The following is a 15,534-nucleotide window of genomic DNA, read 5'->3' on the forward strand; positions in this document are numbered from 1 at the left end:
ATGTCCTGGTCAAGGAGGCCCAGTGTGGGGTGGGACACGAGCTGAACAGATTTGTCCAAACCCTGTCTCTCTGCCAGCTCCATTCAGTTTCCTGTAGTTTCCTCATCTGTGCAATGGAGATAGGAGGACCTTTGTTTGAACAGGGCCGTGAGGGGGATGGGAGATGGGACTGTGCACACGCATTGTAAACCCTCAAGCCACAAACACACAACTGGGGAGCTACCCACACCCAGGCGCTGCTTATGCTATGCAGCCCACGGAGTCCAGATTTAAGTGCTGTGGTTGGCGCTGGGCTTGAGGGTGAGAGGCAGGGAAGCCTCAGAGGGAGAACTTGGCCCGGGAGAACCTGGCCCACTGTGAAGGATGAGTGAAGGAAGAGATAATAACAATAGGTTGAAACAGGTAAGATTTATCAAACACATGAGCACCAGGGACGGTGCTAAGTACTTCACATTGTGTCGTTTAAGCATCACAATAACTCCATACAGTAGGTCTCATTCTCCACATTTTACAGAAGAGAAAAATGAAGCTCAGAAGCTTCAGAGATGGGTCTAGGGCCACAAGGATGGGAAGCAGTGAGCCGGGTCTGGCCAGCTCTGACTGTGGGGCCCACACTGAGCCACTGAGCTCCAGCCTAGGACCATGCGTGGGCATCACGGGGCTGTGAGCCAGTCCTGGGGAGGAGGCTAGGCCTCTAGAACTGAGGGTCTTCAGACATCATGGGTCCAAATCCCTCGTTTCACCGATGAGGAAACTGAGGTTTTGAGGGCAGGAGGGGCAGAAAAATGCTAGAAAGCAAACCTTGTCTTTATCCCTCTTTCCCAGGACTGCAGGAGGGTTTGTATCCTGAAGATCAGTCTTGGACACTGCTGCGCGGGAAGGACTGCCAACACTGCCAGGGCCCATGGGCATCCACTCTCGGCTATCCAAAGACAGTCCCTTTCCTGCCACTTCTCTCTGCGCTGCTTTGGGGTGCTCTCCTGGGGGCTGGCTCCCTCCCTGATCTGGCATGGGGGGCAGGGACCTTCACCCTGGGGGTGCTGGGCCCTTGGGACTGTGACCCCATCTTTGCCCAAGCCCTCCCCAGTATGGCTGCCCAGCTGGCTGTGGACCGAGCCAACCAGGACTCCTCACTGGCGCTGGGCTCACAGCTAGCTTCCATGGTTCTTCCCACAGGCTGTGACACCTCTAGTGCTCTGGCCACATTCCTGGCCCACAAGAACACCGTAGCTGCTTTTGTGGGCCCTGTCAATCCTGGTTACTGCTCAGCGGCAGCCCTGCTGGCCCAAGGCTGGGGCAAGAGCCTCTTCTCCTGGGCGTGTGGGGCTCCAGAGGGAGGAGGTGAGCTGGTGCCCACCTTGCCTTCGGCTGTCCACATGCTGCTGTCCGTCATGAGACACTTTGGCTGGGCTCACGTGGCCATCAGGACATCTGGCTGGCTACGGCCCGGCAGATGGCCATGACTCTCAGGACACATGGGCTGCCTGTGGGGCTGGTAACCTCTCTGGGACCCAGGGAGCAGGGGGCCACGGAGGTCCTGAAGAAGCTCTGCAGCGTGGATGGCCTGAAAAGTAAGTGTACGTGGGTGCCTTTCTCCTATGGGCAGCCAGGACTTCATGTGGCCACTGATGGGGAGTTTTCTTGTATCAGACACTGGGCTGAGCACTTGATAACAGGCCCACATTTAACCCCACAGCAGCACTGTGAGCTAGTTCTGCTGAGGTCTGCATTTTGCAGCTCAGAGAAGGTAAGTAGCATGGCCAAGTCACACAGCTGGCAAGCTGTATGGCTGGATTTTGAGCTCTGATGCATGTGTCAGTTGTGGAGTGGGAGCCAAGGGCTTTCTTGGTTCTTGCCTGGTAGAGTGAAGAAAAAGAGACTGTAGCAGGACCTGAGTCCCAGGAAATCTTTTAGAGCCATTCTTAGTTTCTGGAAGTTAGAGTCAGAACCTTCATGGATTTGTTGATTGATGGAATGCTTCCTGCATTTATCAAGCCCCTGCTGTGCTGGATCCTGAGTTTCCTGGTGAACAGGACAAACAGAGTGGCTGGTCTCTAGCGGTTGACCAAGTAACGGAGAGACAGGTGTATAAGCAGGCGGTTATGACAGAGAGGTCAAGGTCACCCCAGGGAGTGGAGGCCAGGAGAACAAGTGGAGGCGTGGGGCCAGGCCTTGGGGGGATCTGAGGAGGCTTCTTGGAGGAGGTGGCACTTGGCCTGTCTTTAAGGAAGTAGTTAGGCAGGGAGAGTCATGGTGGGGTGGGGTGCAGGCAAGAGGTAGCACCTGGAAGACAGAAGGGACCCTAGCATTCGTCTGGACTGGAGCTTTTTCAAACTGTGGATCATGGCCCTTTTAGGTCAGGAAACCAATTTAGTGAATCAAGACTAGCATTGCAAAAAAAGAAAGGAAGAGCCTGGACTAGAGAGAGAGAGAGAAGAAGGGAACCGAGTAGGATAGAATAAAAGTGGTGAATGCGAGCAGAGGGCAGGTGGCTGGGAAAAGTATCATTCTGTGAAACTTCCAGTTTTGTGAGCACACCAAGGTAAAATGTGTTTCTTACTGGGGCGCTGGCAACAGTTTGAGAGCCACTGAGACCAAACCGCCGTCTTCTGTCTTTGAGGGAATTGAGGCTGGTGCCAGGGATGAGGGCCAGGTGGGCAGCCTCTCATCTCGTGGGGCCTGTCGTGAGTTAGAGCTGAGCAGGGGATGAGGCCTGGCCCGGGTGTGCCTGCTGCCCCGCAGGACGGGCGCCTCACTCCTCTGAGCCTGGTTTGCCCGTAGGGGAAGTGTGGATAATGAGACCCGCTTCACAGGGTCGAGGGTTTAGTACGTGCGTCATTCAACCACGGGCACTGAGCATGGTTCTGTGCCTGATCCCGGCTGGGCTCTGGGGACACAGAGAGGACCTGGCCGGGCCCCAGCAGGGAGGAGCTTGAGTCTGGTGGGAGACAGATGTGGATACGGGGAACCCAGGTGCCCAGAGCCTGGGGGAGCTGATCTGCATGGGTGTGGGAAGGGCTTCACAGAGGAGGTGACCCCAGGGCAGGGTCTGAAAATGAGAAGCTGGTGGCAGGTGGAAATGAGGAGAAGGCATTCCAGGCAGAGAGGTGAGCTAGGGCAAAGGAATGGAGGCAGCAGGGCCGCGCACACAGTGAGCGCTGCTTGTAATCAATGTAGGCTTTTATCCTTTATCCGCTCCGGATGTGTGGGTCAGCTCCCCCTTGTGGCCAAATGCAGAACAGCGCCTCTGACTCCTACGAGAAAGGGGCATTTCGGCAGAAGCTGGAACAGGAGCCAGGCAGAGGAGATGGGACCAAGATAGCCCTGGTTCTATTTCCACTCAGTCCTGATGGGTCTTTCTTCGAGAGCCCTCCTCACTCTTCTGGGGGCAGGGAGGGGTGGCTCCCACCCATGGCCCATGTAGTGTGGCCCCCCAGGGGTCAGCAGAGTCCGGGGCTCCTGGTTCTGACTTCTACATGACCAGGAGTCCTCAGGCCCCCTGTTCCTGGATGGGAATTCCTCCTCAGCAAGGAGGCCCTTGGCCTTCCCGGAAGGCTCCATATTCCTGGGTTTTCTGGAGAAAGGGATTGCAGTAGGAACCTGGGCCCTAGCCAAAACAAGAGGTGGCCCTTTTTTTGGCTTGGGTTGCAGCCCTGATCAGGGACTCAAGATGCAGAGGACTTTTACTTTTACCTTGGGCAGGATTCTCTTCTGTCCTGGGTGCCTGGGGTTGAAACTGGCTGCCTGACTATCATGGGCCGGTTTCTTTTATGACGGGGAATGCATTCATGTCTGCTTAGAGCTTGAGGATGCCACCCAGAGGCACAGTTGAGATTACAAGCCAATGATAAATGGTTAAACAAAATGTTTATACAGTGGAATATTGTGTAACCGTAAAAATGAATGAAGCACTGATACAGGCTACTGCATGGATGAGTCTGGAAAACATTATGCTAAATGAAAGACGCCAGACATAAAAGGCTGCATATTGTGCAATTCCATTTATAGGAAATGTCCAGAAGAGGCATATTTAGAGACAGAAAGTAGATTAGTGGTTGACTGGGGTTAGGAGGAGAGAGAAATAAGGAGTGATAGGTATTGGGTACAGGATTTCTTTTTGGGGTGAGGAAAATGTCCTATTCAATAGGTTTAAATAGTGATGGTAGTTTCCTAATCTTTTATATAAAACTACTGAGTTATACACATTTTAAAATATACTTTTTATGGTATATGAATTATCTAAAATTTTTAAAAATGTTAAAAAGTAAAAAGATTACAAGCTGGGAGGCAGCCTGCCAGGGTTCTGAGGCTGGCTCTACCACCCTGTCAGCTGTGTATCCTGGGGCAACTCCTTAACCTCTCTGTGCCTTGGTTTCCTCATCTGAAAGTAGAGATGAGGATGAACATACTTCTCCGTCCTGCTGTTAACTGAATGGCTAAATGTTTGTCAGAGTACTTCAGGGCGACGCAGAGCAAGTTGTCAGTAACTGTTAGGGATTGTCAGAGCCAGTGGAGCGGAGGAAGGGCGGAAAGTCGGCCAGAATTATTCCGTGCGAAGGTCGGGAGGGACATATGAACACAAATTCATCCTCAGCTGAGGTGGTTTTTTTTTTCACCAGGTCAAACCCAGCTTTGTTAGCCTTGGCGTTTATTGTTGCAAAGGGAGCAGAAAAAGGGGAAATTGCACCTTTCCCCAGGCTGAGGGGGAGGGGCGGGGCTGGGGAAAGGCAACTGAGCGGGAGGGGTGGATCTGAGAGCTCTAGCTGCTCCCCAGGGCCTGTGTTCCCGGCTTCGGGGGAGGCCTGGAGGGTGAGCTGCGGCCTCTCCCGCAGTCGTGGTGCTCTGCATGCACTCAGCGCTCCTGGGCGGCTCTGAGCAGACCGCCCTGCTGAGCCAGGCGTGGGCCCAGGGCCTGGCAGATGGGGGGCTGGTCTTCCTGCCCTACCACACACTGCTCTTCGCCTTGCCCTACCGCAACCGCTCCTACCCGGCCCTGGGCGACGGCGGGCTCCTGCAGGAGGCCTACGATGCGGTGCTGGCCGTCAGCTTGGAGTCCGGCTCTGGAGACAAGGCCTTCGAAGCTGCCGGGGCCACCAGAGAGGTGGCTGCCCGCCTGGAGCCAGAGCGGGTAGGTCAGCAAAGACCCTCACAGGGCCGGGGGGGGCGGGGCCACGGGAAGGTGTGTGAGCTGGTCACCCGCCTGGCCAACCAGTCCCGCCTCCACTGTGGGCATATGACCTGTCCCTTATTTGACAAAGTATCACTTTGCCTAGACCCTGGGTGTAATATCTGTCTCTTTCTATCTCTTATAGGCATGTGTGTGTGTGTGTGTGTGTGTGTCTGTCTGTCCATCTCACCTCTTTCTCATGCTATTCACTCTTCTTGGTCTGCTTTGTCAATTCTCCTTCTCTTGTGTCTCTCTTGCCTCTCTTTTTCTATCTCTGACTCAATTCCTCTAATTCTCATCTCCAGGCCAGCTGCTCTTTCTCTCATACACGTTATTCCTCTCCTTTCTCTGCATCTCTCTAGCACATTGTGAAGATCAGAAAAAGAGAGTGATGGAAGTGTGGGAGAGCAGGAAGGTTTTCTGAAGTCACTGCTGTGGATCCGAAGAGTGTGGGTGGTGGGGATACGGCTGCTGGCTCAGTTTTGGCTTATAGAACTCAGCTGCCTGCGTCTCTCCTGGGACGTCTGCTTCTTGGTGATAAGAAGACAGTAGTGTCTGGAGGTGATGACAGGGATGTGGATGATGATGGAGGGTCATTCAACCAATCATTCATCTGGCAAATGTGGGTTGAGTCCCTCTCACGTGGCTCTGTGCCAGGCATCAGGGACATACTGATGGATAAGACAGACCCGGCCTTCAAGAAGCTTCCATTTTGTTAGGGTGAGACAGACAATAGCCAAGCAACCCAATAACCAAATTCAAATAGTGATTGTGCCTCCAAGAAAATAAAACAGGATAAAGTGACAGAGAGTGGCTGGGAAGGAGTAGTGGGCAACAAGAGACAGGACAGGCAGAGAAGCCCCTTTTGAGGAGGTGGCATTTGTGCTAAGCTCTGAATGATAAAGAGGCAGCCAGGCGAAGATCTGGAGAAGAGCAACCAAGCAGGCGAAGTGGCAAGTGTAAAGGCCTGGAGGCAGAGTGAGTGTCAGTGGCCAGAGGAACAGATGGAAGGGAGTATGGGGTGGTGGGACTGTCATGAGGGAGACGGGAGAGCCGAGATGAGCTTGGGGCCTGATCATGCACAGCTTTGTAAGCCGGGTAAGGAATCTGAACTTATAAATGAATTGGGAAACCATCAGAGAAGTTTAAGTAAGAAAAGATTTGATTTACACTTTTTATTTTTTAATTTTTTATTTATTTTGGCTGCATTGGTCTTCGTTGCTGCATGCAGGCTTACCTCTAGCTGTGTCGAGCAGGGGCTGCTCTTCGTTGTGGTGTGCAGACTTCTCAGTTGTGGAGCACGGGCTCTCAAGCACATGGGCATCAGTAGTTGTGGAGTGCAGGCTCAGTAGTTGTGGCGCACAGGCTTAGTTGCTCTGCGGCATGTGGGATCTTCCCAGACTGGGGATTGAACCTGTGTCCCCTGCATTGGCAGACAGATTCTTAACCACTGTGCCGCCAAGGAAGTCCTATGTTTTTCACAAACAGGTTTGGTTGCTTTATGGAGGATGATCTGAAGAGGGCCAGATGAAGCAGGGGGCCCTTAGGAGGCTCCTGTGTGGTCAGGTGAGCAGTGAGCGGGGCTTGAACCCAGGTGGCAGGAGTAGAGGTGGTGAAAAGTCAGTTAGATTGGGAACAAATTCTGATATGAAGCCAAAAAGATTTGATGATGAACTGGAAGAAAGAGAGGAGTTGGGAATCAAACCTAGGCTTGAGAAACTGGGCAGGTGGTAGTTCCATTTCTTAAAATTTGGGAGGAGTGGGTTTGGTGTGGTAGAGCCAGGCAGAATCTTGCAGAATCAGGAGTTCTGTTTTGGACGTATTAGGTACGTTTGAGATATCTGTGAGTGGTGGTGGCCGCCATGATGGTGCTGACCATGGAGACGGAGAGGGTTCTGAGTTGGGACTGAAGTAATGGTGGGACTAAAGAGAGGACTGTGTTGGGGATGCAGAAAGGGGATAATTCAAACAATTGCTCCTTGCAGGTGGGTCAGGACTCAGCAGTGTCTGGGAGCCCATGCCATGGGGTTACTGGTTTGAGAGACCTTCTCTTCCTCAGGTGTCCCCGCTCTTTGGAACCATCTATGATGCTGTTGTCCTGCTGGCCCATGCCCTGAACCGCTCTGAGAGCCATGGGGCAGGACTCTCAGGGGCCCATTTAGGGGACCACACAGGGTCTCTGGATGTGGCTGGCTTTAGCCAGAGGATCCGGACAGATGAGAAGGGCAGGAGGCTGGCTCAGTACATCATTTTGGACACAGATGGTCGGGGAAGCCGGCTGGTCCCCACCCACTTCCTGGGTACAAGTACATGGCAAGTGCAGCCCCTGGGCAGGGCCATACACTTTCCAGGAGGAGCCCCTCCAGCACATGACTCCAGCTGCTGGTTTGACCCTAATACGCTTTGCATGAGAGGTAATTCGTCATATATCCATCCATCCATCCATCCACCCATCCATCCATCTGTCCATCTGTCCATCCATCCATCTATCCATCCATCCATCCATCATTCGTTTGCTCATCCATCCACCCATTCACCTGTTCATCCATCCATCATTTATTCATTAAGGCTCTCTATGTGGATAGTCATGTGAGGAGCAGGAGCAAGGAAAAGACTTGACCCTCCATTGAGAAGACTGACCCAGGGATTGTGAAGCTCCAGGGAAGACTAGCAAGGCCGCCTCTCAGCCAAGCAGAGCTAAAGCATTTGCAGAGCATGTTCCCACCTCTCAGCTCTCCTAAACTGCACCCCAGCCTTGCGACAAGGACACTATCCTCTGTGGGCCCCAGTGGAGAACTGAAGACCAGAAAGGTTAGATGACTTGCACAAGGTCACACAAGGAGCCCCAAGTCTATCAACTCCAAGTGTAGGATTCCCTTTATCTCATGACCACTGGAGAGGGTGAGTCATGAGGCCCACACATTCTCATTTCTGACATTCATCCACCCAGACTTTCATCCCTGATGAAATTGTGCCGATACACAAGTGCATAGGTAGACAGAGATGAGTACACACCTACATGTATACACAATTCCCTCCCCCTCCCCAATTCCCTAATGCACACCTAGTTACAGTTACTGCTGGTGATAGGTAAATTCAGGTCTGGCCAGGTTCATTTATGTCCCTGCCTGCCCCAAACCATCAGCAGCCATCCGCCACCCCGTGACCTAGTCTCTGCTGCTCTTCTAGCCACATCTCCTGACACTGCTCCTCTTCTCTTTTCCCCAAACACATGCCACCCTTTCTGATCTCCCTATGTGTGTGTGTTTTCCTCTTCCTCGAGTGCTCCCCCTTTGTCTGGCTAAATCTTACATTTCCTTCCAGAACAACTCTGTAGTCAGGGCTGGGGGCCCACCTCTGTGCTCCCCACAGCCCCTGGGTACACAGCTTCACAGGGTGTGTGTCCTGTGCTGGGGAGGACCAGTGCCATCTGTCCCCAGACTAATGGGAGCTCATAAGAAGCGTTCACTCAACTGTTTCTTTGCTTCTCTTGTCTTCCACAAATATTGACTGAGGGCTTACTAGGCACCAGGCACTATGCTTAACCCCAGGGAAGGAGAAATGAATGAAACAGCATCCCTGCACTGGCTTACAGCTCCTGCCCTCACTCCCCACTCCCTAGTACACAGTCAGCTCCATCACGGTGCTGGCAGTGATTCTGAATCTTATCCGCCGTTGCGTCTTCAATTCTCGGCACTGAGCTCAGCACACAGTGGATGTTCCAGGAATGTGCTGATGGATTTGTTGAATGAAGGAAGGAAGGAAGGAACACCTGTCGGAGGGTAAAGACTGTGAGCCAGGGCTGATGGAGGAGGTGTTTGTAAAGATCTCCTCTGGGCTCCATCAGCCCCTGCCTGCCCCCATCATGGCTTTGACCACATTGTGTGCTGTTATCTCTGCTGTCCCTGCCTCTGCCACCAGACAGAAGCCCCGGGAGAGTGGAGCCTGGGGCTGGTCTTTGAGAATATCAGCTCCATGAGGGTTGGGGCGCTGTTTCATTCAGTCTCCCGCCACCCCTCAGCGGCCCCTCTTACTTGGATGCCTAGCTGGCATCTCCACCTTGACTTTGTCTGAAATTGAACTCCTGATCTGCCCCCCAGCCTCCTCCCATCGTCTTCCCCACTGCAGGTAATGGCAACCCCATCCTCCCCGAGGCTCAGGCACCCTTATCTCCTCACACCCCATGCCCAGCCTGTCAGCAACACCCTGGGGGCTCCATCTTTAGAATTTGCCCAGAGGCAGAGCCCAGTCACCACTCCCCTGCCTCCTCCCTGGTCTAGGGCCCCAGCGTCTCTCCTTAGGTTACTGCAGTAGCCTTCCAGCAGGCCTCCCTGCTTCTGCCCGTGTCCCTGGACCTCACCATGGCAGGTTGGAGGAAAACATAGTCAGATCTGGCTCTCCCCTGCTCAGAGCCTGCAGAGGCTCCCCTTGCCCAGAGTCCAACAAGAGCCCTCGCTGCCCTCAGCTCCCTGCCGTCTGTCTTCCTCGCACTCAGTGCTGCCTGCCGCTTGAACACACCAGCCACACTCCCGCTTCAGAACCTCTGTGCTTGCTGCTCCCTAGCCCTGGACCACTTTCCTGTCTATGCTTCTTCCCTCACCTCCTCCAGATCATGAGTCAAGCTTCCTTCCTCGGACCCTGGGTGAGAGGCAGGGTGGGCGGTGGTTGGGAGCCCAGATGCCTGAGCAAGGCTGCCTGGGTTTGAACCTAGGCTCTGCCACTCACAGACAGTTGCCTATCTCTCTGTTTCCTCTTCCACAAAATCATAATCATGGCCGTACTTACTTCCAGAGGTCATTGTGCAGAACAACTGAATTGAAATTGAAATAACTGTGCGTGACATCTTTAGAATAGGTGTTTATTGTAATACAATGTACAATAGTATAATAAATCCTACAAGCTATTTCCTGCTGTTATTATTATTATCTGGACTTAAATTGGGGGAGGTTCATCAGCGGGCAGACAGACAGTGCTTGTCCTTCAGAAAAAGGAAGGAAGGGAGGGAGGCAAGGAAGAAAGAAGGGATGCCCCCTGCCCCACTGCTGTTGCAGTCGAGGTCAATGTCCTCTCTCTGGAATAGGGCCTGGCATTTTGCCACCTTGCCAGCCCATGTGATGCTGGAGTTGCCCAAGCAAGGTAACCCTTTCTACCTTGCCCAGTGGTCCTGAGCAGCCTTTTCGCACCCAGGCCTGATATGAGGGCTGGAGAGGTTTAGATTCAGTGTAAGGAGTGTTCTTCTAACAGTCAAAGTGAGTGACACTGAAATTGGCTGCCAAAAGGGGTGGTGAGTGGCCCATCGTGGGGGGTGTGCAAGAAGTAGGACAATCATTGACAGGGACCCACAGTATTTATTTAGCATCTTGCCTGTCCAGCCCCTATGTAAGGTGCCCAGGGACACCGAGATGAATAAGAAACAGGATCTGCTGTCTGGCTGCTCTCAGTCTAGTGGGAAGAGCCTGACATGCTGGCAGATGAGAGCCAGCATGTGGTCAGGACAGTCATGGGGTCTGAGCAGAGTCAGCGGGGCCCTGGAGGCCAGGAGGCTGAGGTGAGAACACTAACAGCAGTCTGGGAATCACATCGGTGCATGATGACCAGTCCACAGACAGGACTTTCCCCTCCAAGGGCCATCCTGAGCCTTGCCCTGGGGATGGCCCTAGGCAGGTGTTTGTGTCCCCACTCCAAGACAAGAGCCCAGGAATAGATGCAGGGGCTGAGTGAAGAGGCTGAGCTCCGTGTGCGGTTGTTACTACTGGGACTCACGCCCGCCCCTGCTTCCCCCACAGGTGAGCAGCCCCCAGGCGGCCTCCTCGCTCTGGCCCTGGCCTGTGTCCTGGTGCTGGCTGGCGGGGCCCTCACGTGCCTCATCAGGTGAGATCCTGTGCACCTGAGCCTGGCTCGGCCCCTCTGTGCCCCTCACCCACAGGACCTCTATCCTGTGTAACGCAGCCCTGGCATCTGCTGGGCGCTTTCTCATCCTCCTTCCCAGACCTCAGGACTTCCCTGCCCTCCTGTCCATTCTAGAGCCTGAGTCAAGGCCCTGTCAAAGCCAGCGTGCCTCCTGGGAGGTCCTTTGAGAGTTGGGGGAAAAGCCTGGGACCTCGGACAAGATTCCGTCCTTCCTGAGCTTCAGGCTTCACATCTGTACAGGGAGGGCTTGGTCAGGATGACCCCCAGGGCTCTTCCGCTTTGAAAACAATTCTTCCTGGGTTGGAAGTCCTCTGTGCTCCCTAAGCCTCAGCCACATCTAGGAGGGGGCAGCCCTCTGCCCCCAGCCCTAATCCTGGGCTCTGGCTGCCCCACCAGGCCTCCAGATGAGATGGAAACACCAAGGCTGGGGAATAGAAGGCACAGGAGGCCCGGGGTCCAGCCCTGATCTGGGCTGTGGGGGGGTCCGGGTCCGAGGGGGACAGTGCTCAGTGGTGCGCTCTGAGACTGGGACTGATGGGGAGACAGGAAGAGAAAAGGGGAGAGGACAAGGGAGGGCTCTGGGTCACAGACAGGTCCGAGGAGGCAGATGGGGGGAGTGATACGTGCGCCATCCCCTCTGCCCTGCACGTTTCTCCCCTCCAGGTTGGGCGTCCAGCAACTGCAGCTCACGCAGGGCCCCCAGCGGGTCCTCCCGACAGCCCAGCAGCTCCCCTTCGTCCATCGTCCCCCAAGCAGAAGGGTGGGTGGGGCAGGCAGCGGACAGAGCTGCTCGAGGCTCTTGACCAAGCCTGCCCCCTCCAGAGGCTGCACGTGGACAGTGCAAGTGAATCAAGGAGTGCAGCGGATGGTGGGAGCCTGCGGCCGGTGGCCCGGGCGTCAGCAGGGAGCCTGCCAGTCCCCCAGGAGCCCACCCGTGTGGCTCTGTACCAGGTGAGGGCCTCTGCCACCCCCACGCCCAGGTCTTGAGAGCTGTCGTCAGTCTGGGAGAAGCCAAGGGAACCCACAGGGTCCTGGGCCTCTGTGCGCCCCACTCCTGCTGTAGCATGGGAAACTGAGGCTGGGAGAGGGACAGTGACTTTCCCGGCTCCCACAGGAAGTCGGTGGTGGGGCTAGAAGAGGGAAGCAGGGCTCCCAACTCCCAGTCACGCATATTTTGTGACCCGACTTTGGGAAACAACCAGTCCCCAGCCCCTTGGGCCTGGGCATGGCAAATGTGGGGCTACCCCCAGGGCCTCTCTCAGCACTGGGCCAACCTAGGTCACCCTCCTGCCCGCTTTGGCAAGGGGCAGGGAGATCCTGGGTCCCTGAGGCCCTGAGTGTGGGGCAGCACCCAGCCCAGGGCAGCCTCCGGACAGCCTGCACCACCAGCTGACAGGGAGGCTGGAAGCTCAGAGGGGAGACCAGCGAGATTCTCAAGTTGCTGAGGACACGGATTTCTCGGGAGCTGGGTTCTCAAATTCAACAACGGGCTGATGCTCGGACGCTCCCCTCCGTGCCTCACGGTCCATGCACCGGGCTAATTGCTTCTGCAGGAAGCGACATGAGGCCCTTGCTCCTTCTTGTCCATCTTCTCCCTCGGGGAGTCCCATCTTTTCTCTCTTCTGCTGAAAGGAGGCTTTAATGATGTACAAAGCGTGTTTTGTCGGCTCCTCTGAATGAGCTGCAGGCGAGGCTGAGGAAGCAGAAATCCATCAGTGACGAGGGGAGAGAGGGCCAAGGTTACAGAATGCTCTGGGCGAGGACGAGCCCCATCCCGAGCCCCGCCTCTCTCACCCTCCCCTCTCTCCTCCCCTAGGGTCCCCTGGGTCACAGAGACCCCCTCACTTTGCTGGGTTTGGGGTGTCATAGGTACCTGAGGCCTGTAGAGTAAAGCCGACCTCAGCACCGGGAGCTAACACGCTGTCTATTCGCTATCTCGTTAGCCCTCTTCATGTGGTAGGGGCGTCATCCTTGCTTTACAGAATCGGGACATGAGGCTCAGAGGACTGAAGTCCCTTGTCCGAGGTCACAGAGCTAGAAAGTGGTCGAGTGACGACAGGAACTGGGGTCTGTCAACCAAAGGAGACGAAGTCTAACCTTTGCTTCCGCTGGCCAGCTTCGGCTTGGAGCACACAGAAAGAGCACGTTTATGGGGAAGACGCTGAGGCTGAGAGAGGCTGAGGGGTTTGCCCGCCGTGGGGACCAGTAGCAGTGAACTCCTGTTGTCTTTTCTTAAACAGGGAGAGTGGGTGTGGCTGAAGAAGTTTGAAGCTGACACAGCCCCTGAGCTGCAGCCAAGCTGCCTCAGTCTCCTGAGAAAGGTAGGGCCCCAGAGGGCATGGAGGGTGGGTTGCAGAAGGGGTGCGGTCAGGAGACCCCTACGGGTCTGGATTGGTTCCTACTCAATGCAGAAGCTTCTAGCCTCGGAAAAGGAAGCGCTTCCTATCATCGTGACTACTGCCCCATTGTTATCACACATACACACCGTCACCGTCGCCATCACACACCAGCATCCGCAACGTCCCGTCACCACTCCGATATGATCATCACCATGACTGCCAGGGACACAATCCTCTCCATCACTATCATCACATGGTACAGTCAGCACCACTGAAGGACCTCATCTGTACCTTCCTTCCCTCCACACATCCATTCATTTGTCCGCTAGTTTTTTGAGCACCGCCTATGCTCTGGGCTTTGGGGACACAACAGTGGAGAAGACAGACAGGATTCCTTCCCTCCAGAAGCTTCTAGTCACTTGTCATCACTACTCATAGAAGCCCCTTCACCCCCGAGGTTGTCACCATCCTGAGAAGCACAGTGGGCTGGAGGACAGAGCATAACATTTGAGTCAGGAAGATCCCAGATGGAATCCTGCCTCCATAGGACACTTAGCTTTCCTGTAAAATGGAGCTAATGAAATTCACCCCAGGGGAATTATGAGGATTGGAGAGAATGTATGAAATGACCTAGAACTGTCTCTGGCAAGTAGCGTGCCTTTGGTAAATGGTGAATTTTTTTATATTTCCAACATCACCACCATCTGAAACCAGCTTCAGAGAGATACAGAGGCTGGAGGTTAGGTTAGGCATTTCCCAGTGGGAATCTTGCAATTGATATATGTAGTTGTTTCCTAAAAGAAAATGTTCTATATGTGGGCAAACGAATTTAGAAATTGCTTGGCTTAGACACAGGACTTCTCCGAACTTTTAATATACTGTTCTGGTTATCTACAGCGGTGTAGCAACTTATCCCAAAATGTAGTGGCTTTATGCATCAACCATTTTATAATATCTTACAATTTTGTGGGTAGGAAATTTGAGCAAGGCTCAGCCAAGCAGTTCTTCAGTTCCACTTGGCCTTGATTGGGGGTCACTCAGTGGTTTTTCAGCTTGTAAATGGGCTGTCGGTGGTTGGCTCTCAGGTCAGATCAAGCCCACTGCCTGTTTTTGTAGATAAAAATTTGATTGGAACACAGCCATGCTCATTTGCTTATGCAACTGCCTGTGGCTGCTTTCACACTGCAATGGCAGAAGTATTTGTGACAGAGACTGAAAGGCTTGCAAAGACTAAAATAGTTACTCTCTGGAGTTCAGCAGGAAAGTTTGCTGACCCCCTATCCAGAGGGTCTCAGTGGCTTCACTTGCATGCTTGGCGCCTTGGCTGGGCAGTTGGAAGAGGACTCAGCAAGACCTGCCTTCCCACTCTGTGTAGTCTCAGGACCTCTCAACGTGGTCTCTCCAGTGTGGTGACTCAGGGTAGGGGACTTCCTATGACCATTCAGACCTCCAACTGAGAGGGCTCCAAGAAACAGGAAATGGAAGCCGTCCTAAGACCTGGACCCAAAACACACAAGATTACTTCCACCATGTTCTGTTGGTCACAGTATCGCAGAGCCTGCTCATGTTCAAGGGGAGGGGTCAGAGGCCCAACCTCTTGATGGCAAGAGTGTCAAAGGATTTGAGGCCATTCTTACCTCACCACATATGCTAATAAGCATGCAAATCTCTAAGGAGGGGGAAGAGTATTCCGGTTTCCTCCGCTCAGTTGACCCCTGAACTGCCTTTGTGAAGAAGGCCATGCCAGACATTGGTTCCATCTTTCCTGCTTGGGCAAGTGCTAGCCTTGCTGGCTGGATTGAAGCTCTCTGACCACCTGGGCTGCTTTCTGCTTGTGCCTGATCCCTTCTGCTCTTCTCCTCATCAGTCTCTGAGTCTTAGGGAGAGAATTTACACAGTTTCTAGGTCCATGATGTCAATTAGGTCAAGAATAGGCCTAGATCCCTATTCTGCGGAATTGCCCACAGACTATTCATGTATTCATCCATGATGCTTCCACACACTTATTTCGCTGCCTTATTCACTCAACCATCTACTCATCTACTTACCCACCCATCCATCCATTCATCCATCCATCCACTCATCCATCCATCTATCCATCCATCCACCATCACATCC

The 15,534-nt window shown here is 53.9% G+C and overlaps 1 protein-coding gene across 1 annotated transcript in view; it reads left to right on the plus strand.

Moving 5' to 3' along the window:
• Window positions 1-1,459: 1,459 nt before the first annotated feature.
• Window positions 1,460-15,534, plus strand: part of LOC130860909 (guanylate cyclase D-like) — a 33,452-nt gene continuing 19,377 nt past the window's right edge. Inside the window, exons 1-7 of the mRNA XM_057749447.1 lie at window positions 1,460-1,571; window positions 4,833-5,128; window positions 7,227-7,473; window positions 10,954-11,038; window positions 11,741-11,837; window positions 11,900-12,028; window positions 13,318-13,398. Of these exons, the coding sequence (XP_057605430.1) occupies window positions 1,460-1,571; window positions 4,833-5,128; window positions 7,227-7,473; window positions 10,954-11,038; window positions 11,741-11,837; window positions 11,900-12,028; window positions 13,318-13,398 (1,047 nt within the window). The remainder of the gene's footprint in view (window positions 1,572-4,832; window positions 5,129-7,226; window positions 7,474-10,953; window positions 11,039-11,740; window positions 11,838-11,899; window positions 12,029-13,317; window positions 13,399-15,534) is intronic.

Source organism: Hippopotamus amphibius, chromosome 9 (assembly GCF_030028045.1).
Source record: "Hippopotamus amphibius kiboko isolate mHipAmp2 chromosome 9, mHipAmp2.hap2, whole genome shotgun sequence".
Classification (NCBI taxonomy): Eukaryota; Metazoa; Chordata; class Mammalia; order Artiodactyla; family Hippopotamidae; genus Hippopotamus; species Hippopotamus amphibius.